The sequence below is a fragment of the Gracilinanus agilis genome, chromosome 2, assembly GCF_016433145.1.
Source record: "Gracilinanus agilis isolate LMUSP501 chromosome 2, AgileGrace, whole genome shotgun sequence".
Lineage (NCBI taxonomy): Eukaryota > Metazoa > Chordata > Mammalia > Didelphimorphia > Didelphidae > Gracilinanus > Gracilinanus agilis.
In genome coordinates, this window is record NC_058131.1 from 488,689,442 (window position 1) to 488,714,399 (window position 24,958).

General features: G+C 33.1%; 1 protein-coding gene and 1 non-coding gene across 2 annotated transcripts in view; both read right to left on the minus strand.

Annotated features, from left to right (window-relative positions):
- The window catches only part of CEP128 (centrosomal protein 128), a 499,758-nt gene that overhangs the window by 9,276 nt on the left and 465,524 nt on the right, over positions 1-24,958 (minus strand). Inside the window, exons 21-22 of the mRNA XM_044659982.1 lie at positions 15,859-15,936; positions 11,794-11,907 (exon numbers count right to left, since the gene is read on the minus strand). Of these exons, the coding sequence (XP_044515917.1) occupies positions 11,794-11,907; positions 15,859-15,936 (192 nt within the window). The remainder of the gene's footprint in view (positions 1-11,793; positions 11,908-15,858; positions 15,937-24,958) is intronic.
- LOC123238378 lies at positions 18,043-18,145 on the minus strand. The gene has a single exon (XR_006505570.1). It is a non-coding gene; the product is annotated as a U6 spliceosomal RNA (small nuclear RNA).

Consider the following 24,958-nt stretch of genomic DNA (forward strand, 5'->3'; position numbering starts at 1 on the left):
CTCTCTCTCTCTCTCTCTCTCTCTCTCTCTCTCTCTCTCTCTCTCTCTCTCTCTCTCTTTCTCTCCCTCCCTCCCTCCCTCCCCTCTCTCTCTTTCTCTCAGGACAGGATAGGTAAGAATTTACAATGGTTTTAAGATATGGACGTTCAAATCCATACCTGTATTTTCTCAGATAAAGCAAAAAGTAAAGTCATTTAATGAGAGTTAAGGGGGTAGAAGTTTAGTTTTGAGAAGAGTGGAAGATCCTGAATAATCCATAGCAAATTAAGATAAAAGTGTAAGAGATGAACAAAATGTTGTGACAGACCTATGGGAATGGGGTTTGCTTTTCCCTGAATAGATCTGATAAGGTTTCATTGAAAAGGTAGTTGAAGAAGAAAAAATTAAAACTAAACTAAACTAAGAATCTCAATATCATTTAAAACCATTTCAGATCACTACTGAACTAAACACCAAATTTGAAATCCTTAAATTCAAAGGTTAGATTGATAAAATTGAAAGTAAAAAAAAAACAAAACACAAAAAATTAATAAATAAAACTAGGGTTTTTTAATGAAAAAATCAACAAAACAGATAAATAATTGAATAATATTAAATTTTAAAAAGAGAAGAAAACCAAATCACTAGCTTTAAAGATGAAAAAGGTGATTACATCACCAATGAAGATAAAATTAAAGCAATTAGGAGTTATTTTCTCAAGTATATGCTAACAAATTTAACAATGTAAGTGAAATGGAAGAATAGCCATAAAAAAATAAACTATCAGAGGAGGAAATAGAATATTTAAATAAATGTATTTTAGAAAAAGAAATTGAAGAGGACATAAACCATCAGGAACAGATGGATTGGAGATTCAAATAAAGTTGAAACTATCCATAATTTTAGCCAAATAGTGGGATATAAAATAAACCCACTTAAATTATCAAAATGTTTACATATCACTAACAAATGAAATAAGGAACTTGTGGGACAAAATTGAGAACATCTTGAGTGACACGATCATTGGTTAAAGACTTTGGAAATGTATCTTAGTCTAGATCTGAGGATCCAGAGCCAGCTTGGCAGACTCAGCTTAATGGAGCCTGTCAGGCCCAAGTGAGGCTTAGTAGCCCTTTCTTATTATTAGATCTGCCTCCTATTTATTTTCAACACAAAGTACTTTAAGAAGAGATAGAGATGCCTCATTTAAAATAACTATAAACAGAATAAAATAGCTTGGAGTATATCTGACAAAACAAACCCAGAAACTATATAAACATAATTATAAAATGATTTTTACACAAATAAATTCAGATTTAAATAATTGGGAAAATATTGTTATAAGTGGGCAGAGCCAATATAATTAAAATTACAATCCTACCTAAACTGATCTACCTATTCAGTGCAATCTCAATTAAATCAACAAAAGTTTTTATTTAGCTAAAAATAATTATTTTGGAAGAACAAAGACCAAGAATATGGAAAAAACTAATAAAAAATGTAAATAAAGATGTCTAGCAGTACCAGATTTTAACCTGTATTACAAAGCAATAATTATCAAAACTATCTGGTATGGGCTAAGAAATAGAAAGGTAGATCAGTGGAACAGAACAGACATATCATTAACCATTACGAAAGATTATTGTAACCTTAATTTTGACAAAAGTATAGATAACAAGTTTTGGGGATATGAACTCAGTATTTGGTAAATATTGCCCAATTTGAAAGTAGTTTTTCAGACTCTAGAAAATAAACAAATATATTAAACCATTCATTAAGATAAGATCAAAATGGATACATAATCTGGACATAAAAGGAGAGTACAAGCAAATTAGAACAAGGGAACATATTACCTATCATATATATGTATAGGAGAGGAATTTATGAGTAAAAAAGAGATGGAAAGCACTATGAAATATAAACAAAGATAATTTTTATTTTAGTGAATCAAAGTTTTTGTACAAATAGAACTAGAGTGGCCAAAATTAAAAGAAAAGTAGAAAATTGGGGAAAATTTTTATAGATATTTCCTTGGATAGAGGTCTCATATCTAAAACATATAGAAAACTTTGCCAATTGTATAAAAATAAGAGTCTTCTCCCAATTAATAAATGATCAAATGAACAGACAGGTTTTAGATGAAGAAATCAATGCTATAAATAAATAAATGAAAAAATGTTCTAAAACAAAATTACAAATAGAGGGGATGTGGAAAAATGGGGAAACTAATACCCTTTTGGTGGAACTGTAATTGATGCAACCATTTTGGAGAGACATTTAGAATTATGTCCAGAAAGTTATAAAACTATGTATGCCATTAGATTCAGGATTTTGATTAGTGGGCCTATTTACAAGGAGATCAGGGAAAAGAATCTGCATATTCCAAAATATTTATAGCAGCTCTCTCTGTGGTGGCAAAGAACAAGAAATCAAGGGGATGTCCATCAGTTGAGGAATGGCTAAACAAATTGTGTTTATCATTGTGACAGAATACTACTAGTTAAGAAATGACGAGGAGGTTGAATTTTTTAAAAATTGGAAATACCTACATGAAATAATAAAGACTGAATGAGTAGAACCAAGAGAACATTATATGCAGCTACAGAATTAATATTTGAAGAATAACTTGTGAATATCCACCCCCAGAGAACTCAGAGAACTAATTGATAAACAGAAGCATGAAAGACATAATTTATATACATTTCTTTTTGTTAGGTGGTATCTTCTATGGTACAAGGAGGGTAGGGAGGGACTAAGATACTCGGGAATAAATTATATTAAATTTAAATAAACAAAATCCAAAAAAGGGAGGGGAAAAAAGAAAAGGCAATATTATCTGTGTTGGGCTAGAAGGAAGGACAAAATGAACAGAAAGACAATGGGTGAAGAAAAATATTCTAGGTAGAGATGATGTCTCCATTTCTCACAGAATGAGAAATAAATAATTTTGGGGTTTTTTTTAATAATGCCAACCACTAAAATAAATACTATTTTTGTGCAGATACTAACTAAAAAAGGCAAGTTGAAAAGGCACTAAGTCAGTGCTTATGTAAATCATATGTAAAGCTTATATAATTAAATGAATACTCTTCTCCTGGGATTTCAATATTTTATTCTATTTGAAAAAGCTATGACAAAGGAGAGAGAATATATGTGGAATACAAGCTCAATTAGTCCTGATTGAAGAGAAGTTATCAATGCTTCTGCTGCTTATAGAGAGACACGTGAAAATTGTATTAGATTTAGCTTTTTAAACTTCAATTCCTAATATGGATGTTCAGATCAGGCTTGCCTAGTAAGCTAGTCAACTTAATACAATATTGCATTATGCTCTCAATCAATGTGGTCCTTGGTCCCAATTCAGAATCTAAACAGGTTTCTAGAAATCTGATCATTTTTTGTCCTGGCGATTACCATGGGAGTAAACAGCAGGAGGTTGGCTCTAACTCATGAACTAAAAGAGACTTGAAAACTCACTTCCTGCTCTCTCTTCACTACACAAGCAGTCTGGTTGGATCAAATGTTTCACTGGCTTCTTACAACACCAACAACATAACAAAGTTGGTTGCCAAAATTGCTCAGCTATTATACTATTTACTATTCTATCATTAGAAATATAGTGATTATTTTTCAACTGTAACTTTAGTAGGAATCTGAAATTATAAAAAATTAAGATTATAATAGTTCTTTGCAATGAAAGGAAATCAAAAGAACTTGGAGTTGGAAAGGTCTTTTAGAACCTATCTTAGCCTATTTGACTTTAAGACAGGATCAAATTATTCAGAAAATTTTCCTCATATTGAGCCAAGATTTGCCTCTCTGCATCTTTCACATTTCAGATGTGTTTTTGGCTTGTGGGCCAAGTAAGAGAAGTATAATTCTTTTTCCCATATGACATAACTTTAGGTATTTGAAGACAACACTTTCTCCATCTTTAAAACTTTTCTTTTTTGGAAGCTATCATCCAGACAACCTTCTCTCAACATGCTATATATAAACCAGTGATTCCCAAAGTGGGCACTACCGCCCCCTGGTGGGTGCTACAGTGATCCAGGGAGGCAGTGATGGCCACAGGTGCATTTATCTTTCCTATTAATTGCTATTAAAATTTTAAAAAATTAATTTCCACGGGGCTACGTAATATTTTTTCTGGAAAAGGGGCAGTAGGCCAAAAAAGTTTGGGAACCACTGCTATAAACCATCAACATTCCTTTTAAAACAGAGTACTGTAGCACTGAACAAATATATTAATGTATAAATATAATCTCACCATGGTCAGAGCAGAATTATAATCTCCCTCATTTTGGACATTATTCTTATATCAATACAAACTGAGAAATAATTAGATATTTTTTAGCTGCCACATAATGTTATATAGCATTTTGAAATATTTAATGCCAGAGTGCCTGCAACAATAGCACCAGCTATGGGCCTTGGAGGACATGTGAAAGTGATAGCAGTACCTTAAGGCACTCTCAGCCCTGGAATGGTTAGGGGGTCAGACAACTAGTCAGAAAGAGATTACAGGGACCCTTTGCTGGCTCTAGGTGATTTCCCATACACAGTTTCAGAGTGAAGAGAAATGCGTGTGGTTGGTCACAAAGGAGCATGAGTCCTGGTCATAGTTGCAAGGCAGAGAGGAATGGTAAGTGGAAAAATAATTATTCATTATTAGCCCAACAAGAATTTCTGGAAGAATTAAAAAAAGAGATGAGAATGATAAAGGAAAAAATTGGGAATAGAAATGAGTGATGCAACAAAATTATGAAAAGAGAATTAATAGGTTGTTAAAAGAGGCACATATGCAAAAAAGCCCAAAGAAATAATACCTTAAAAAATGGAATTGACCCAATGGTAAAAAATGTGTAAAAATTCATTGAAGAAAATATTTTCTTAAAAATTAGAATTAAGTAAGTGGAATCTAATAACTCCATAAGATATCAAGAAACAAAAAAAGTCAAAAGAAAAAGAAAATATAGAAGAAAATTCAAAATATCTCTTCGGAAAAACATTTGACCTAGAAAATGGATCAAGAGAGATTATTTAAGAATTATTAGACTACTTGAAAGTCATGATTAATAAAAGAGCCTCGACACTCTATTTCAAGAAACTTTAAAGGAAAACTGCCCCAATATCTTAGTTTCAGAGAGTAAAATACAGGTCAGAAGTATCTACTGATCATCTCCTGAAAGAGACTCCAAAATAGAAAATGGCAGGATTATTATAGCCAAATTCTTGAGGTCCAGGTTAAGGAGACAATTATTCCTAGCAGCCAGAAAGAAAATATTTTAAATATTATGGAAGCCACAGTCAGGATCACACAAGATTTAGTAGTTTCTGTGTTAAAGGAGTGAGGTCTTTATATACGATATTCTAGAAGACAAAGGATTACGACCAAGAATAATAATCTACTCAGAAAAACTGAATATAAAATCCTTCAGGGAAAATAATGAATATATAATTAAATAGAAGCCTTTCAAGCATTCCTGACCAAAAGACAAGAGCAGAATAGAAAAATTAATATTCAAACACAAGATGACTCAAGAGAAGTGTAAAAAGGTAAACATGAAAGGGAAATCATGAAGGATTCAGTAAGTTTAAAAATGTTTATATTTTCATGTAGAAAGATGATACATGTAACTCCTAAGAATTTTATCATTACTAGGGAAGTTAGAAGGAGTCTACATAATAGATGGCATGGGTAATGACTTGCTTTTGTTGAATTTATTTAAAAAGAAAAAGTGAAGGAGTGACAAAGAGGAATGCAATAGGAGAAAGGAGAAAGAAAAGGAAGAATAAAGAAAATTATTTCCAAAAGGAGCTGTACAAAGAAGAGATTTTACAATGAGGAGAGGAATGGCATGGGGGTAGGCAATACTTGAACCTCACTCTCATCTAAATTGGTTCAAAGAGGGAAGAATATATACAAACACATTTAGTTAGGTAAAGGAATCTAATTTATCTAACAGGGAAGTAGGAGGGGAAAGGCATATGATAAAGGAAGAAGAGGATAATAAAAAGGAAGTTAGATTAAGGGTGGCAGTAGTTGGAATCAAAATAGACTTCTGAGAATGGACAAGACAAAAAGAGACAATAAACAGAAAAGGTAGGATTGAGGGAGGTATGTAGTTAGTAATCATAATTATTAATATAAATGGGATCAGCAGTGATCAGAATCAATTAGAAATCAGAATCCAACAATATGTTGTTAACAAGAGGCACATTTAAAATACAAGGATACACCCATAGAATTAAAATAAGCAGCTGGAGTAGAATCTAATATGCTTCAACTGATATAAAAAGAGTAGGGTTAACAATCATTATCTCAGACCAAAAACAAACAAACAGAATAGACCTAATTTAAGAGGTATCAGGGAAACTGCAGTTTGAATGAAGAAGTAATATCAAAATAAATACAGCAAATTTCTCACATAAAGGCCTAATTTCTCAAATATGTAGGGAAATTAGTCAAATTTATAAAAATAAGAGCTATTTTCCAGATATAAGGACATGAACATTTAGTTTTCAGAAGAAGAAATCAGAATTATCTGTGGTTATGAAAAGAATGTTTTAAATAACCATTGATTAGACAGAAATGTTAAGACAACTCTAAAGTATCATTTCACACATATCAGCAATTTTAAATGTTGGAGATGTGGGAAAAGAGATACACTAATGAACTCTTGGTGGAGTTATGAACTAATCCAACCATTCTGGAGAACAATTAAGAACGGTGTCAAAACCGTGTATACTCTGACTCAGCAATACCACTACTAGATCTTTATCCCAAAGATATCAAAATAAAAAATAAAAGGACTCATGTGTACAAAAATATTTATGGTGGCTCTATTTTGTGTTGGAAAAAAAACGGAAATTGAAGGGATACCTACTAAATGAGGAATGTCTAAAAAAAGTTGTAATATATCATTGTTTTGGAACATTATTGTATGATAACAAATAAGTATTATAAGAAAAGCAGAATAGTTGTTGTTTTCTTTAAAAACCTGGGAAGTTCTATGTAAACTCACACAAAGTGAACAGAACCAGATCACTGTGTACAGAAATAGCAAAACTGTAATCATGACTATGAAAGATTTAGGCTCTAATTAATACAATGACCTAGGAAAATTTGGAAGAACTCAGAATGAAAATTGCTATCTCCTTCCAGAATGCAAAACACGATATTCTTTCTTTATTTTTTCTCAATTCTCAATTCTCAATGGGTGGACTAGGGGATGAAGGGAGGGAGAAAATTTGGAACTCAAAATTTTTTTAAATGTTAGAAAAAAAATGCGATGTTGAGTTTGAGGACTGCTAAAAGCCACAGGTCTTTTTTCTTATGAGTTAGTGTCTAGTTGTGTCTTCTCCTTCCTACCTACTGAGTTAATTTTTTAACACAAATGTAAGATATTATGCTTCATCCTGATGAAATTCATATTATTCCACTGTCTACTGAGACATTTTTTAGATCCCAATGTTTTCAACAAGTAGGTCAGCTATCCACCCAACTTTGTATATAAACTGTCAATTTGAAAAGCATGACATCTATGACTTTATCTGTGTTACTGATAAAAAGCTGAAGAGAATAGGATCCAGAAAAAAGCACTGGAGCAACCTTTTCCACTAGGTTGACACAGATTCATTATATATGTATATAATATAATATATAATAATATGATAACAGAGAAAAATAGCATAGTCTGGCATAACTTATTTGTCCTTGAGATAATTAAAAAAAAACAAACCTGACTTGTCCAGAATTTTTTTTTGAGAGACTCTTATTCCCTCTTGACTAGTTTTCCTTTGTTAGGGTCCCCTAGCTATGTGATCATACCTATCATTTTTTAATTCTTTGAAATCTGCTTTCCCAAAGTCTATAGTACAATATTCTTTTTCTTAACGATTAAAATCTAAGATTATATGGTCACGTTTTTCCCTAGGTTCCCACTGCTTTGAGTTAAAATCATGAATTGACATAAGTGTAAGAGACCTGAAAATCAAGTACTCTGATCTCATTATATGGGTTGAAAAAGAATTATCACCCAAGGTCACATATCACCCAAGGTTAACTGTCAGACAGAACAAACATTACAAGAATCCTATTCCACTGTTTCTTCTATCATACTTAATTTCCCCAAACCAACTAAGTCTACTTTGTTGGTCATATTTCGGTCTTTGAAAGCCATTAAATGTGATCAAGTATATCTATAACAGGATTTCCTTTTTTTAAAAAATAGGAGATGAAACTTGGCAAAGAAATATAGAATTTAACAAATGTTTTGTTTTTACTAGGTTCAAGCTTCTAGCAAATATTCTCTTCTCCATCTTACTTAAAACCAATTTTGTAACATAATTAGGAAAATGTCACTTATACCTTTTATCTGGCGTGGTGGATTGTAGTCCATTTCTATAGCACTACTATTTATATTAAGACCACTCTCAAAAATATTTTCTAAATGTAGTGCTATTTTCCTGTACTTTTCTTGGACCACTTTTATATAACACATTCTCTTCTCATTAGTTGTTTCCTATGTAATCTTGTCCTACAATTTCAAGTTAATTTTATTATTTTATTAAACTGCATTTCTCTGTTGAGTACATTTAGACTGTGAGGCCTTAAGAACTGTCCTTAACCTTTTCTCCTAACATTTTTTTCTGTGAATTGCTGGAGGCGCTTCCCTTATTCTTCTGCTCATATCGCACATATGATCATAGGATTTGGAAGGGTCTTACAAACCATCTAGATCAATCAACTTATTTGGCAAATTAGGAAACTGAAATCAAGAGAGTCTATTTGCCCAACTTTACAGCGCAAATAAGTAGAACAGCTGATATTTGAACCCATATCCTCTAAAACTACAAATGCAGTGTTCTTTTTAGCATCTCTTCTCATCCCTTGTTTCTCATGTAGTACTTCAAAATTATAACCTTTCCGAAAAAAAGAAGAAAAGGAAAAAGAATTGAAAAATAATGGTGGGACTTCTAAGCAATACGATTAATTTTTTTTCATTTAAAAATATGACAAAAAATACTTTAATTAGAGCAGTGATTCCCAAAGTGGGTGCTACCGCCCCCTGGTGGGTATTGCAGTGATCTGGGAAGCGGTGATAGCCACAGGTGCATTAATGCATTAATTTTCCTATTAATTGCTATTAAAATTTTAAAAAATTTAATTTCCAGGGGGTGAAATAATATTTTTTCTGGAAAAGGGGGTGGTAGGCCAAAAAAGTTTGGGAACCACTCAGAGTTTAATATATAGTATAAGGTGGGGGCATGGTTCTTCTATCCTGTATCATACTTGCAAAGATCATTGGATAGCCATGTTGGCGAACCTATGGCACATGTGTTGGAGAAGGATGCTCCCCTCCCCCTCTCCACGTGTGCCTGATAACATTTCTCACATGACCCACTTCTCTGTCCAGCAGTCCAATGGGAGTGCTTCCTCTTTCCCCTATCTGGGACAAGGTGGGGGGTCCCACATGTAGCATGAGGTTTGCAGTTTGGGCATTCGGTCTCTAAAACATACATCATCACTTGTCCTATAGGATTAAAGGAGTTAGGTGAAATTATGCTTCATAATTTAGTATAAAAAGACCAGTCTTTTCAGCCACCTATTTCTCTGATTTCATATTCCCATATAATGTGGAGAAATAAATACCTTTATGAAATAATCTTTTATAGATATATTTTATAAATAAGAACCTCCTTTGTTTTTCTCTCCAGAAGTATATAGATCTGTTAAACCTTTGCTATGATTTAGCTTCTTGGAGATGGTAATGATTAACATCAGATAACGTTCCTTAGATTACAGATTGCAGATACTTATTAGACCTTACCCAATAGAACAGGATGTATCATCTATCTACATTAGAGGCCTGTTCTTAACCTCATTTTGAAGCTGGTTTCTTTTTGCCTGTTCTTTTCATCAATGAGGATTTAAAAAACGCATGGGTTTGGACTGGGTAATTACAAACAACAACTAGGAAATATAATGATACTCTCCAGCTGTAACAAAAATGACATAAGGTATTGATGTTGATGTTTTAGCTCACTACACTGTTTCAAGCCAGAAGCCTATTAGATTTCTAAGTGTGGTGATAAATAAAGCATGTTTGATCTATTAATTATTGACAGTGTTCAAAAATGAAAATTCATACAAGTATTACTAATGTGGGAAAATACAACTCTAATGACTTCTTTGTGGTTTCTTCTTGCACTCAGACCTTAAAATCTACGTGTAGAATTTCTAAACATTTTTCATTTTCATTTCAGAATGTCAGTCTCTCTTATAAACCACACAATCTATCCTCTATCAGCCGTGAACCTAATTTAAAAATGGAACTTAGTCAAGATTATTCTACTTGCAGAATATGTTCAACATTCATAACTTTGCCACATGTTGTTATGGAAATTGCATTGATTTATAGCAACCTGGGTGTCACCAGATAGCACCAAGTCATCTGAGCTCAGATATAACTGTCCAGGAAATTAATTTGTTTTTAAATGTTTATTTACATTAAGATCTTCACTGACCTAAAATGCTGTGTAGTATGTCTGTGTCTCTTTGGAGAAACCAAATTTTTCCAGATTCGAGACTGAGCGTTAGATTCAATGGGAATTTCCAGACAAAGTAAGATAGGTGAGAGGCTGAGGAAGATTTCTATTGCCTCAGCAATATAGATATTGCAGGAAAAGGTACTAATTTTAAAAGGTGGAATAACTATAAATCAGATAATTGGGGCTTGAAGTTAATGTTGGGGGATGTATTGGAGGACTATTCCATAATATTAACTAAGGAAGATTTTTGTCAAGTATGAGGCCAAGCAATATCACTTGTGGAGAAATGAAGATAAAAGGACATAAGATCAAAAGTCTTCTTCTTAATAACTCTATGAATCATTTATAGTAATTCATTTCAGGTTTCAGTTGAGGTTTAAGGAGGAGCAGCATGTTTTTTAGGAAGTCTGGGGCAATTTTTTGGACATGAAAGTTGTAATTAGACCTAAAAACAATAAATTCGGGTTCAGTTAGAAAGCAGAAGAGAAAATTTCTAGTACAGTAATAACTCTGGTAAAACTATAATGAATGTATATGTATTTTAAACATATACATGTATGTGGTGGCTTGCAAGATTATGAAAGACTAAGCTCTGAGATGACTTGGGATCTCTCTATATACACAGATATACACGTATACATGATAAGGTAAAATGACTCACTATATGTTTGGAGGATCATAGATTTAGAGTTAAAAGGGACCCTTGAGGTTTTGAGTCCAACTTCCTCATTTTACAAATAAGGAAAGTGAGGCAAATATAGGTTAGGTGATTTTTTTCAGGGTTACACAGTAAGTACATGAGGCAGGATTTGAATGTGGCCTTCTTAACTCCCAATCTAGCACTCTGTCCACCACACCATGCTACATTCTCCTTCAGGATGGTATGTTAAACTGCACCCACATTGCAGGTGAGGCATATTCTGGAAGTTAGGATAAAAGTATATGTAGGTAAAGACATTACAGTTTTCCAGTTTATCCTGTTGAGTAAATGCAAAGAAACAATAACAAAAATATGAAAGATGAGATACATGCCCCTCACCTAGCAATAATACAATGCCCAAATGATAGCATAAGGTTGCTTCAATCCCCAACCAGAATTCTGTAAGCTTCTTCCTCATCCCTAACCCACCACCATCCTTCTTTGTACATCATGGGAAACCTCTGCTACCCAAATGTTGTTGGGGTCATTTGGATGGAAGTCATAACTATGAAAAAAAATGATGCTTAAAAATTAAAGAAGTAAATAAATGCCATTACTTTCAACTTTTTGATTCTTTGACTATATTCATCTAGTTGATGCTGAAGAGAATCCACAAGCTGTTTGTATTTAGCATATCTCCCTTCAATCAAATCCCTTGGACAAGAGGAATCCTGGAAATACAGCAAAAGGTCTGAACTGTTTTGGATGATAATAACTAGCTCTTGGAAGAAAAATAAGAACCTGAAAACATGACAAAAGGTACATTTATTAAATAGAAAATACTAATCATGAGCATTTGCACCTAATAGAAGAATCTTATTCTGCTAACAAGAAAAGGAGGAATGAAATTATCACTTTAGATGCTACTGTGGAAAAGAAAAATATGGGTTACTCACCTGTGACCTATCTTCTCTAGAGATAATCATTTTTGAGTGCCCCTTGTCATCTTCCAAATGTGAAAACAAAACATTTCCTGTCTTAAATCTAATAATGACTTATCCAAGGGGGATTAACAATACCAAAGTATTATTTGACATATATACCCTTGCTATTTTTTTCAAATAATACTCTGGCATTGTGATAATTATACTTGTAAAAGAATTAAAACAACCACAAAAATATCCAGAACTATGATCTCATTGATGGAGGGAACTCCCAATGTTCAAACTCCCTCTACCAATGTTCTGGAATTTATAGTCTTAAGGAATTGCTTGGGTCACTGCAAGGTTAAGTGATTTTGCCCAAGGTTTCATAGCTAGTGTGTATCTGAGGACAGATTTAAAAGCAGCTCTTCCCAACTCCAAGGCAGGACCCCACCCATTAACTATGAAAAAAACAAACACACAAACCAACCTCTTTTGAATCAAATCTGTGATGTAATTGATATAGAAAATTTCCACTGAGGAAACTTTCTTTTTCCAATATAGATAGCTCTGTAAATTATAGTCTTAGAGAGTTGCCTGATAAGCATGAGAGCTGGCTATAATTTATTGAGCTTATATTTGCAGTCTTATAGAGCTGGTGTGAGGATCAAATTAGATAATACTATTCAAGGTATTTTGTGAGTAAAGCATCAAATCATCATAAACTATCATTCATGGATACAATGAAAATTAGGTGATAATGCTAAGTAAGTGTCTTCCAAAACACAGTCATTTCTGCCTACATTTCTTTAGATAGGTTATTGGAAACACCCTTTAGAATTCAGAGGGTTAAAAATGTCCAACTTGAATAAAATGATTAATGATCTTAGAGGCTAAAAAGAACAATAATTGATATAATGAATAAAGTTTACCATATAAGATTATAAAATCATATAATTTTTTACTTATAAATCAAATTTAATAACCTTTTGGACTGCTAAGTCTGACTTGTTTCCAGATGAATCAAATAGAATATTTAAAGTTTAGGAGCAAAGGGTATTTTTTAAAAAATAGGTTTTAATTAAATTAATAGCATTGGAAGAGATCTCTAGGTTAGCTTTCACAGTATTCTCATTTTAAAATTGGGAAACTTGAGGATGGTGGGAGGGGAGGTGACGTGCCCAAGGTCACAAAGCTATTGATGTAGAGCAAAGCCCATGGTTCACTGGCTTCTTGATCTTTGCTTTTTCCATTACATTACAATTCAGGTCTCCTTATTCCAAATTCAGTGCTCTTTCCACATTATTCTGTCTCTCTGTCTCTCATCATATTAAATGCAGCCCATCATATAAGAAGTTGATTATATTTTAGTTCCTTTAAAATGAGTAAGAAATACATTATATATTTCTACCTATAATTTCCTTGAGCACCAAATAGTTATTTACAGATGCACAAATTTCATTCAGTTTGTTTGGGGGTAGCATATGCTTTATTCTCACTGAAATAATGGTGGCTTCAAACTTCATTGTCACTTCACTTTGAAAGAGATAGTTTAGGTCTCTAATTCAGATTCAGGAAAAGGGCAATCCCATTTAGTGGAAAGAGCGTGGAGTAGTTTTCATAATAGCAACATCTGTAAAATGGGGACAATAATTCTTATATTGCCTGCCCTACTGGGTTGCTGTAAAGATCCAATGTGATAATATATATAAAGATTTTTGTAATTACATACAAGGCATAAAATTACCATGATGTTATTATCATTACCCTGAAAGCTTGACATATTTTACTATCAAGCTATAGCCACAAAGTCCCAAAATCAATTTGCCTTCATGATACCAAACATCCAGGTGAAAGTTTTTCCTCCTTTTTTAAAATAAAATTAAACTATTCTTTGGCTCAAAGCTGGGGCAGCTAGCATGGGGCTGGAGTCTGAAAGACTTTGTCTTCCTGAGTTTAAAACTAGCCTCAGACACTTACTAGTTGTGTGAACCTGAGCAAGTCACTTAACCTTCTTAGCCCAAGTCTCCTTTTCTGTTGAATAAGCTGGAGAAGGAAATGGCAAACCACTCCAGGGTCTTTGCCAAGAAAACACAAAGAGTTGGTTATGCCTGAAAAACAATTGAACAATAAGAAGCCTTTCAAAGCTTCTAACTGCAATGGCTAAAATTAGAAAATGAGAATCCTAAATCTGAATAATATGCTCTATCTTATTATAGACCTTAGTAATGTTTGTATGTGACTATGTTTGTGTGTAACTGAATAAAACACCCCTGTAGACAGTCAACTACCCATAAACAATGCTCAGTAACAATTTCTGGCACCAGTAAAAGAATGTTGCTTTTGTTTACATTCTTAAATTATGTTGAGGAATTTGTTGGGACTTGTTGGGGAAGAAGATGTTGATGAAATAGCTGTTCAAACACATTTAAGAAGTTATGATGTATATATTAACTAAATATCTAATTAACACTATCAAGTGTTCTATGGCTCCAACAGTTGCCCAACTATTTTCTAATAGTTGAGGAGGAAAAAAGGGAGAAAATATAGTTCTAAAAAGCTACCTGTCACTGCCTGCAGTAGGAGTTATATTGAAAATAAATCTGTAGCAATAAGAGTTCTGCAATCACTTTATAAGGCTTTTAATATTTAAAATAAATAAGAACAACAGGAGAAACACATGAAGATGATTTAAAACTGTGATTTCATATTTATTTTTAATAATAGGTTTCAGTGTAAGGTATAATCAATCATTCAAGATCCCATTCAAAGGTGGTTAGTTCCTGAAGTACTAAAAGGCCTGTCTTAATGGGGTTTTACTATAGCATGATCCTTGAGGACAGTATTGAGATTCTGATATTTTTATAAGAGGGAGTTCAGATCTATTTCCTTTCTACTGTCTCCTCAAAAACTTGCTCAGAGTTCATGAGTCTTTAAATAATGTCATTCTGTTTCGATGGGTTTTGCTTCCACCAGAAAAGATGCCAAAGAAAATATTGTCCTCTATTGTGAATCTCCCTAACATCTGTTGTCAAATAATCATGAAATAGCTATCATTACTAATTACATATGTGGACATAAGACATTTTAAAAAATTGTATAAACTAAAGACTTAAGGATGATTGATGGGATTATCCTTTTCACATCTCTTTTCTTTAATTATCTTTTAAGAAACTTTAATAGGCAAATATACACAAATAATTGACTTCACAATTAAAAGCTTTGTGGTTAGAGTCTTATCAATAAATGGCATGGGACGTATGAAATCCTAGGCCTTAGGTACGTCTTACTTCACAGAGCATTCTACAGGGAAACACTAGATATCAGATACCTAAAACAAAGATTAGCTTGCTTATTTGTAATTAAAAATGTCAACTTGGAAATTACCATTAGTATTCAAAAAGTTGCCTGTTGTATTAATAACTTGTAACCAAGTCATGCTATCTGAGCTTATAAAATTCTCCATGAATCCGACCCTGAAAGCTAAATTAATTATTACAGTAAACATTTTTCTAGGGTTAATTTATTAAAATTCTTAATCCTTAATCAATGACTCATGAATGTCTAAAAATATCAGTAATAAGAAGCATAATTAAAGGTGACGACTTTACCCTAAATTTCATTATTTGCATCCCCAAGGTCTCTTGGCTCCCCCCTCATCTTTCTATACCTCCCCAAAATTGTTCTGCACATCAGGAAGATGTCAAATATTTTTATCTGGGTAAAAAGGCTGAAAGAGACAAGTCAAAGGTTTCTTACTCCAAAGTCTTTGATATCTTCTAGGAGGCTCAGTTTTTCTGGAACGGACTCCAGATGTTCCAAGGCCATTTGGGTACTCTGAAAAATAAAACATAAGGAAACAAAACATAAAAATTTGATCAATAGTTTTCAAGTCCCAAGTAGTAATATCAACTGTGCCATCATCAATAAGTGATGTATCCTGTATGCTCAGAGAGACAGAGAAGAAGTACGTTAGAAATAAATGTAGTATCAACATATAATATGTATAGTTATTCTTTAAACCAGAAGAAATAATTTCCTTTCCCTCGGTTTCCAAAATGAATTTGCATAACTGTCTTGGATACAGAGACTCTTTTAGCTATTATGCCATAACAAATTCTACAGAGCATTTCATATAAATATTAATTTACAAACCTGTAATCATGGGTGACCAACATAAATAAACCAAAAGCTATCATTGAGAAAGAGATGAGTTTGCAGTTACTTATTTACAGAGCTCATTACAGGTTCTTTAACTACCAAATGTTACCATTAGAAAGAGGTCAAGGGTTCTTATCAACTCTTTGAAATGAGAGTGCTATGATGGGAACTAAAAAAAAAAATCAGGAAAAGAATTCTTTCCAAAGTTAAATACTTAGGAATTAGGTAACTGACAAGATTCATGGTTGTATATAAAGCCTTCGCTTTCCTTAGCATTCCATTTTGAACCTCACAAAATTCTGAATGATTTGGAAAAGTTATTGAAAAGTCACTTCAAAGTTAATGTGAAGCGATGAAGCTTTAAAATCTTTCAGTAAATAAATACCAATACTCTAAAATGTCATCATCTTGAAATTATCACCTAACCTCATTAAAGGGGAAATTATAATTAAAATAGGTAAGTGAGAATCTAGTCTGTAAAAAGATACTGATTTCAGATTAGACATGAAGCAGTCAGATGAAAGAATAGATAGTGTGCTGGTCTTGGAATGAAGAAGATCTGAGTTCAAATACTGCCTGAGACACTTACTAGTTGTGTGACTCTCATTAAGTCACTTATCCTTTCTTGGCCTCAGTTTCTTGATATGTAAAATGGAGATAATAATAGCACCTAATGCCCAGAATCATGGTGGGGATCGAATGTGATAATATACACAAAGTGCTTTGCCAGCTTTAAAGTACAATTTAATTATTAGTTATTATTATTAGCTATTGTTATGGCTCATTAACAAATAGTCAGAGAGCCTCCACACAAAGGCTACTTCTTAAAGTTTGAATACAATTACTTTGTGGAAGTTTAATCTTTTATTCATTCTGATTAACTCAAATCTGAGGGAATTTGACATATATATGTATATATTTATTGCTGTTAACACTATTCCAACTGTATTTACACTGTTTGGAATTTGATTTCTGAATTTACATAAGCTCTATCTATTGGGCAGATTCCTGAATATGGACTATCACACAACACAGATGAGTAAGGCCAAAACTATTTTGAATTCAACAACTAATACCATGTATGCAAGATTTATAGGATTTATAAAAATTGGATTTTTTTAAGTATTACAATTATATGTGAAGGATGTAGGTATTAAAGAATTTGAAAACAGAATTAAAGGAGTTAATAATACATTGCTCCTAAATGGAGTAGGTAGGCCTACATCTTGAAAACATTGAAATCCCTTTCCTCAGCCTGTTCTTTCTTCTCACCACAAAATGACTCTGAAATTTGGATAAGTACTCTAGAGCAGACTGTATGAATAAAATTATGGTGGCCCTTTCTCTACTATAATAACAGTACATGTTATACGAGCATTTTTTTCCTATCCCATTCCAATTCATTGGGTGACAGGATATAAAAGTTTACATAGCCATTGTTTCCACATGCTGGCATCTGTGTGTGCATGTGTGACATTTTGTTTGGGGTCTGGATGTACAAGTAGTTGTATTTTCTGGTGAACCTTTAAAACCTCTCCAGCCCCTTTTCTATTAAATAATCTATTTATTCTTCTCTGTCTCTACAACTGACCCAACTTTCAGGCTTGTAATTTGTTTGGTTGTAACCCTTGCCCATTCTTTCCTAAACCCAGGCTTCCCTTCTGTCATGTATACTATAGTCAGTGATTCTGGCCTCTTTGCTGTTCCTTGAACAAAACATTGCATTTCCTGACTTGAGGCATTTTCTTTTCCTTGGTTTGTTTCCTTTTTGTTTTGTTTGTTTTTAATAAGGAAGTCTTCATGAATTCGTGTGTCATCTTTGAGCAAGGGCTATCCTAATCTCCTCTGTATCATTCCAATTTTAGTATATGAACTGTTGAAGCTAGCAGGACTCTAGTCATTTTTACTGGCTATTTCCCATGCCTAGAATGCTTGCTCTCCCTTCTTACCTTCATCTCCTGGTTTCCAACAAGTCCAAGCTAAATTCCTATCTTCTATAGGAAGCATTTACCAATTCTTCTTACTTCTAGTGCCCTCCTTCTAGTGACAATTTCCAAATTATTCTATATATAGTTTGCTGGTGCATCATTTAGCATGTTTTCTCTTATCAGACTCTGAGATCAGAAAATGTCTTTTACTTTTCTTTGTTTCCTGCCAAGGCTTAGGGGACTTAATAAATTCTTTTTAACTGACTGAATACTACTTCTAAATGTTTTGACATTTTCAAAACTAGCAAAAATGCATTTTTAGTCATTTCTCTATTTTAATCAATCTGCCCATTATTTATACAGTACTATGGCAGATGCTATATAATGTCTTCCAAAATTGCCCCCCACATATCTATATACACACAACTATATATTTATATACATATATATATATATATATATACATAAACACACATATTTCAGTCCCAAAGCTCACCATTAGGGTGTTTAACTGTACAACTTTGGCCTATAAGGTGATGGCAGACATTTAAGTCCTATACTTTAATTTTTAATTAAAGTTTGGCATGGGGTCTTGGGCTGGCTTAGCTTAAATATCTCTCTCTCTCTCTCTCTCTCTCTCTCTCTCCTAACTTACCTTTCTTTAAGGAGCTTTCTGTTGAGCCAGAGACACAGTACAAACAGACATGCAAAGGTATATGTGCACATAAAATAAATGCTTAACTACAAATAATTGGAGGAACATGCATACATAAATGCCAGAGCTTCCAGGTAAATGGCAAAATAGCAGACAGGACTATCTAGATTTGTCAGCATAATTACAATGAAAAGTTGTTCCAAGGGCTTCCAATCACAGAGCTCACCATTAAGGATATAACTTAGAGCAAATCTGTTTTTCAATATGATATTTTTAGAGTGTTTAACTATACAACTTTGGCCTATAACCTGAGGGCAGATGCATTTAAGTCCTAAACTTTAATTTTAATTAGAGTTTGGCATAAGGTCTTGGGCTTAGTTTAAATCTTGATCAAACTACATAAAAGTCTCAGGTTTACCTTTTCCCTAAAGCAAAGATTGCTCCAGGAAAAATATCCATTAGGAACTGAGTAAAGTCTGAAATCAGTGACTCGTTGAAATTCACAGGTGCTATGATGATTTGTATACATTAGCTCACCTGGCAAACTTCCTAATGCAGATTCAGAGAACACCATAAAACTATACATGAGTCTATTTCTGTAAACTCTTCTGCTCATAGTTGTTTAAAGAATAAGATTCCAATGTTAGCAATAACTAAAAATAACCAAGAAGTTAATTTCCAGAAAATCCCCAAGAAAAGACAAGTTCTTGTTTTTAAAAAAAATTCTAGGAATAGATCAGCCCAGACACCCACAAGTATTTTTAATGGTTTGTTTAAGATAGTACCCTTTTACATAATATTACAAGGCAACTTCTCATTAAAAGTGAAAATAAAGAAAAGGAGGGAACAAATAGGCTCATGGCCTATAAGGTTTGGTTAATGTAGCTACTCAAATATCCTAAGGTGTGAAGTTCTCGGATTAGGAGAGGAAACAAAAATATCCAATTCTGAACCTTCTGGGTATAAAACAGGAAACAAGGCTTCAAATTTAGTGCTTTTAAAAAATATAGTGACGAAGACCACACCATTACATATTTGGTAGAAAAAATGGCATTAAAATGAAATCCTTTATGTGCTTAGGGTGGAGGATTTTGTAGACTAGAACATTAAACAGAATTCTTATATTACTCATGATTTCAGGGAGGCGTTGGTCCAGATGACCTCTGGGAGCCCTTTCAATTCATAAATTCTTTGGAAAATAATTTCTTCTAAGGTTAACTTCTGATCTGGAGTCAACATGAACCCAGGGGAAAATAAATAACTGGAAATTGATATATAACAATCCATGGAGACCTATTTCCAGAAAAATCCCATTATCTATGCCTATATCTAGGCAACTACTTTTAAGTATTCCAGGTGCTATCAATCAATATATATATGTTGAAAAGACTTTTGGAACTATATCTCCTACTTGACTTCTCTGGGGATATTAAAACCTTTGGACTATAGAGGAAAAAAATGTCATTACACCATTAAGTGTGGGGGATCTACCATCAGGACTCTTGAAAAAAAAATTTGCTTACCGGAGGAAATTAAAACAAAAAAATTTTATAATACTCTTTCAAGATCTCTTCATATCTTCATTCTCTTCATATCTTACATATTTCCCTTTTCCTCATCAAATATAGGCTCATTTTGTAATAATATAATTTTAATTATTCTCTACCTAAGTTTAACTCTTCACTGACTGCTTCTTGCTCATGAATTTTTAATAATCATCCCTATGAAAGACAACCCATATTCTATAATTTACTATTATTTATGCTCACAAAGTGTCTCAAATGATGATGCTGATAATCAATGACATTTATGTTGAACTCTAAGGCTTGAAAAGGATTTGATATGCTTTCTGCTTAGAATTATTCAATTCTTACAATGACCCTTTGATTTAACATATATAGAGCATTCCAAAAGATGTATTAAGCTATTAAAGTTAATGAGTATCCTCATTTTATAAATTATCATTTCCTTTTTACCAGTGAATAAACAAAGGCTCAGCGAGGTTAAAAACTTGTTCAGGGTTTTATTGTTATTGTTTAGTTGTTTTAGTCAGGTCTAATTCTTTTTTACCTAATTTGTGGTTTTCTTGGCAAAGATACTAGAGTAGTTTACCAATTCTTTTACCAGATCACTTGATAGATGAGGAAACTGAGGCAAACGAGGTTCAGTGACTTGCCCACTGTCACCCAGCTAGTAAGTGTCTGAGGCTGGATTTCAACTCTGGTCTTCCTGATTCCAGACCTGGCATTCTAGACACTGTGCCACCTTCTTGTCTAGGTTAACACCACTAGTTAGTATATAAAGTTGGAGTCAATCCAATGTCTTTTTAACTTCAAGTTCAGGATTTTACCTGATAATCCAGACTACCATTAACTCCAATAGCCAAGACCATCTCTGGTGATGATGTGTTCATCTTTTCTAATAAGTTTCCTTAGGTAAGTATAGTAAGTTAGAAAAAAAACAAAAGAATAAATACAAACAAGTTTCTTCTTTCACCATTGCTCTATGTTAATTTATTCTTGGTAAGAAAGACAGTTAGATGTATATACATGAGTGCTGAAGTTTTTGCAGAAATTTCTGAGGCCTAAAATTCTTGCAGAAATACATAATTCATTAAGTATCTCCAAGCAGGCAAACAAATGGCAACCTCTAAAGTTGAGCAGCTAATGCCTAATTTGGTTAGTGTATTTTAGCTTTACATTAAAACTCGAGAAGGATTTGGTATTTTTAATTTATTTTTCAGAGCAAACACATGATCCAGGAGGTAGACATATCTATCAGCAAAGGCAGAAAAGCAGTTGCCAGATGCATTATTTTGAAGTTGTCAACATAAATCAAATTGCTACAAGACCCCAGCTATTTCAGAGGAGGCATAACATGATTTTTCTTTAAGATTTTTCTTGTGCCCAGATTATAGCAAAGTGAATAAATACAATATGGCAGTGTAAAAAGAAGCAGTTTGGATTTAGGGGGAAATATATGGAAATCTTTGCTTTTATGCCTTTTGTATAGAAAGTCAAAAAGATCACTGTGATCAAGGATTTTTTGAAAAAAAATTTCTCTTTGCCAGTGGAGAAATGTTCATACATTTCATTTCCTATTACCACATCATGTTATTCCATGTTATTGAAATCAACTGTGTCCAGAAGTTTAAGTCTGAGAAGAAAAGTCAAGGGTTTATTCATTTTTTAAAAAATATATTTGTGTATTTTAAGATACTATGCAGATATTAAATAAGCAAAGATCTGGACTAGTTTATTTATTTAAGTTTCAAAATACATTTGAGTTTAATTTGGAGAAAGATCAGATGCAAAACTTCCCTGACAAATGACGGAAAGGTGGTGAAGGGACCTAAGTAAATACATCTCCAGGGAGGAGAAAGATGAGGTCATTTAGAGAATATACTGTATACCTTTTTAGTTACTGCTGATTTAAGTACAACACAGCTGTATCAGCTCCACAGGGCCTTATTTTCACCCAAACTATGCAACACACTTGATGGAGTCAAGCCAAGCATTCATAAGGAATAGGTTGGCAAACCAGTTTTGTTGGTGCATGTTCTCTAATATTGCTTCAGTGCTCCAAATGAATTATCAGTGCTGCCTTTTGTTTTTCGGATTTGTGAAGTAAGTGAGATCTAAAAGTCTCTCTTCTATTTAAAGTATAATAATAAGAAAACTATCAAGTATATATATATATATACATACATATATATATGTTTAATGCTTGCTAAAAATAAAACAACAAATAACAAGCTGATAAGCTTTCAGTTAGAATGGTGAGAAAGGTTTTCAAACAATAAAACATTCCAACTATTAATGTTAGATTGAAGACCAAAAGAAATGTTTAAATAAGTAAAATTAGTCTTCTGAAGACATCAAATTCCTCATTCAGACTGCTCCATCCCAAAAGAGATCGAATGTCAAATTCAAGGATGCTTTTTACTTTTAAAATGAGGGGATTTATGGATGAGTATTTAAGTGACTTTACTGTACTCTAAATTTATGATCTCATGGTCTAATAAATTAAGTAATAACATAAAATACTACACACACATCAAGGAGAAAAGGTTGAATAAAATAGACCTTCAAAGCTGTTATTCAATTCAACATTCAATAAGCACAAACTATATGTAAGGTACCTTTACAGGGTCTGGAGATACAAAAACAAAAAACAACAACAAGGCTTTCTCCACTGAGGAATTTACATTCTACTAAATAGGGAAGTCACTTGTGGAGAATTCTTTACTATATCCATATGTAGCTATATAGAATCTGCCAAAGTTGCTGAACAAGGGATTGGCTTAGAGTAGCCCTAAGGTTCTTTATAGTTCTATGTACTCCCATTAACTGATAAAGAGGATTCAGCTACCAACTTAAGTGATAGGCAAATAAATCACAGATGAGGAGCAAGACAAGATTTTAAGATTTAACTGTGTTTATAACAGATTCTGTTTTCCAATAATATAGAACCATTTATTTAAATTCTATGATGCATTTCATTTTAATTTTGACAGTTTTTTAATTTAAAAAAAACCATTGAAGTGAGGGGGAAGGGAAGGGCAGGATGAACACCAAGATGCGTATTAAATATTAGAACATTGTAAGTTATCCACATTGGGGGTTCTATCCCTGACATTTTAAGAATTTCTCTTTTCTTCCTGACATTTCTATATTTGCTTCTCCCAAGAGAAAAAAAAAGAGGAATAACATGGAGGAAATTTCTCTATTTCTATTGAGGATATCGCTATACTTGCAGTTACCCAGACTGGCCACTTCAAAGGGAGGAAGGTAATAAAATAGACAGTGTGATGGACACTTGAGTTGAGAAGATCGGTTTGAATTGTGCTTTACATATTTACTAACCATGTTATTCACCTCCCCTAGCCTGTTTCCTTAAATATAAAAAGATAGCAACAGAACCTATCTCATAGGGTTGTTGTAAGGATAAAATGGGATTATGTGTATAATCTACTTTGCTTAATTTAGAATACTATATAAATTGTAGCTATTATTTTCCTTCTCCCTCACTTTCCAAAAAACTTCAATTTTGTTTTGTTTTTAGTTCTTAATTCTCTCCTTCTCCCTCTTCTCCACCCATAGAGAAAACAAGAAAATCAAAATGCATTACAAAAATATAGTCATGCAAAACAAACTCTTGCTATAGATATGTCTAAAAAAGAAAAGAATGAGAAAAATATGCTTCTATTTGTTCTCTGAGTTCATCAGCTCTTTATTTTGAGGTAGATTGCACATTTCATCATGGGTCCTTTGGGACCTCAGTTATTTGGTTGTGACTGTGTTTATCACTATTAAAGTCTTAAAAGTTGATTATCTTTAAATTATTGTTATTGTAAAAGGGTTTTTTTCCTGGTTCTGTTCATGTCACTTTATGTCAGCAGCATTAATGGATCAAAGGGTATGCATGGTTTAATAGCACTTTGGCTATAGTTCCAAATTGCTTTCCAGAATGGTTGGACTAGTTCATAGCTCTACCAACAATGCAATAGTGTATCTATTTCCCCACAATCCTTTTAGCATTTGTAACTTTCTTTTTTTTTTTTTTTTTTTGTCATTTTAGCCAATCTGATGGATGCGAGGGGTCACCTCTGAGTTGCTTTAATTTGCATTTCTCTAATTTATTGGTGCTTTTGAGCATTTTTCATATAGCTATAGATAGCTTAGATTCCTTCTCCTGAAAATTGTTTTTCAGACATATCTTGTGATTATTATTTATCAACACAAATCCTTCCTCTTTCCTCCTTATTTCTAGTAAGGACCTTCCTACTGTGTCATTTAAAAATTACTCTAAACCCTGCTACAATTTCCCCTGACACCTCCCACTTCCTTTGTGGGAAGTGTCAGGAAAATGTATAAGAGAGAGGTTTTTGGCACCTTTTAGCTCTCTCTAGCCCAGAGGTTGGCTGATGTTCTCTACCCTGACCCTGAACCCTGCAGAGCTCTCTCTTGGCATCTTTTTCCCCTTCTATTTACCTCCTAGTTTTCCCTAGACCTTTCCTTTTCTAATTTAAAATAAAACCTAGCTATTCTAAACCCTAAATTGCTACCTGATCTTTTATTTGAGCCCCACGGGCTCTGATCAATATCCCCCTGCC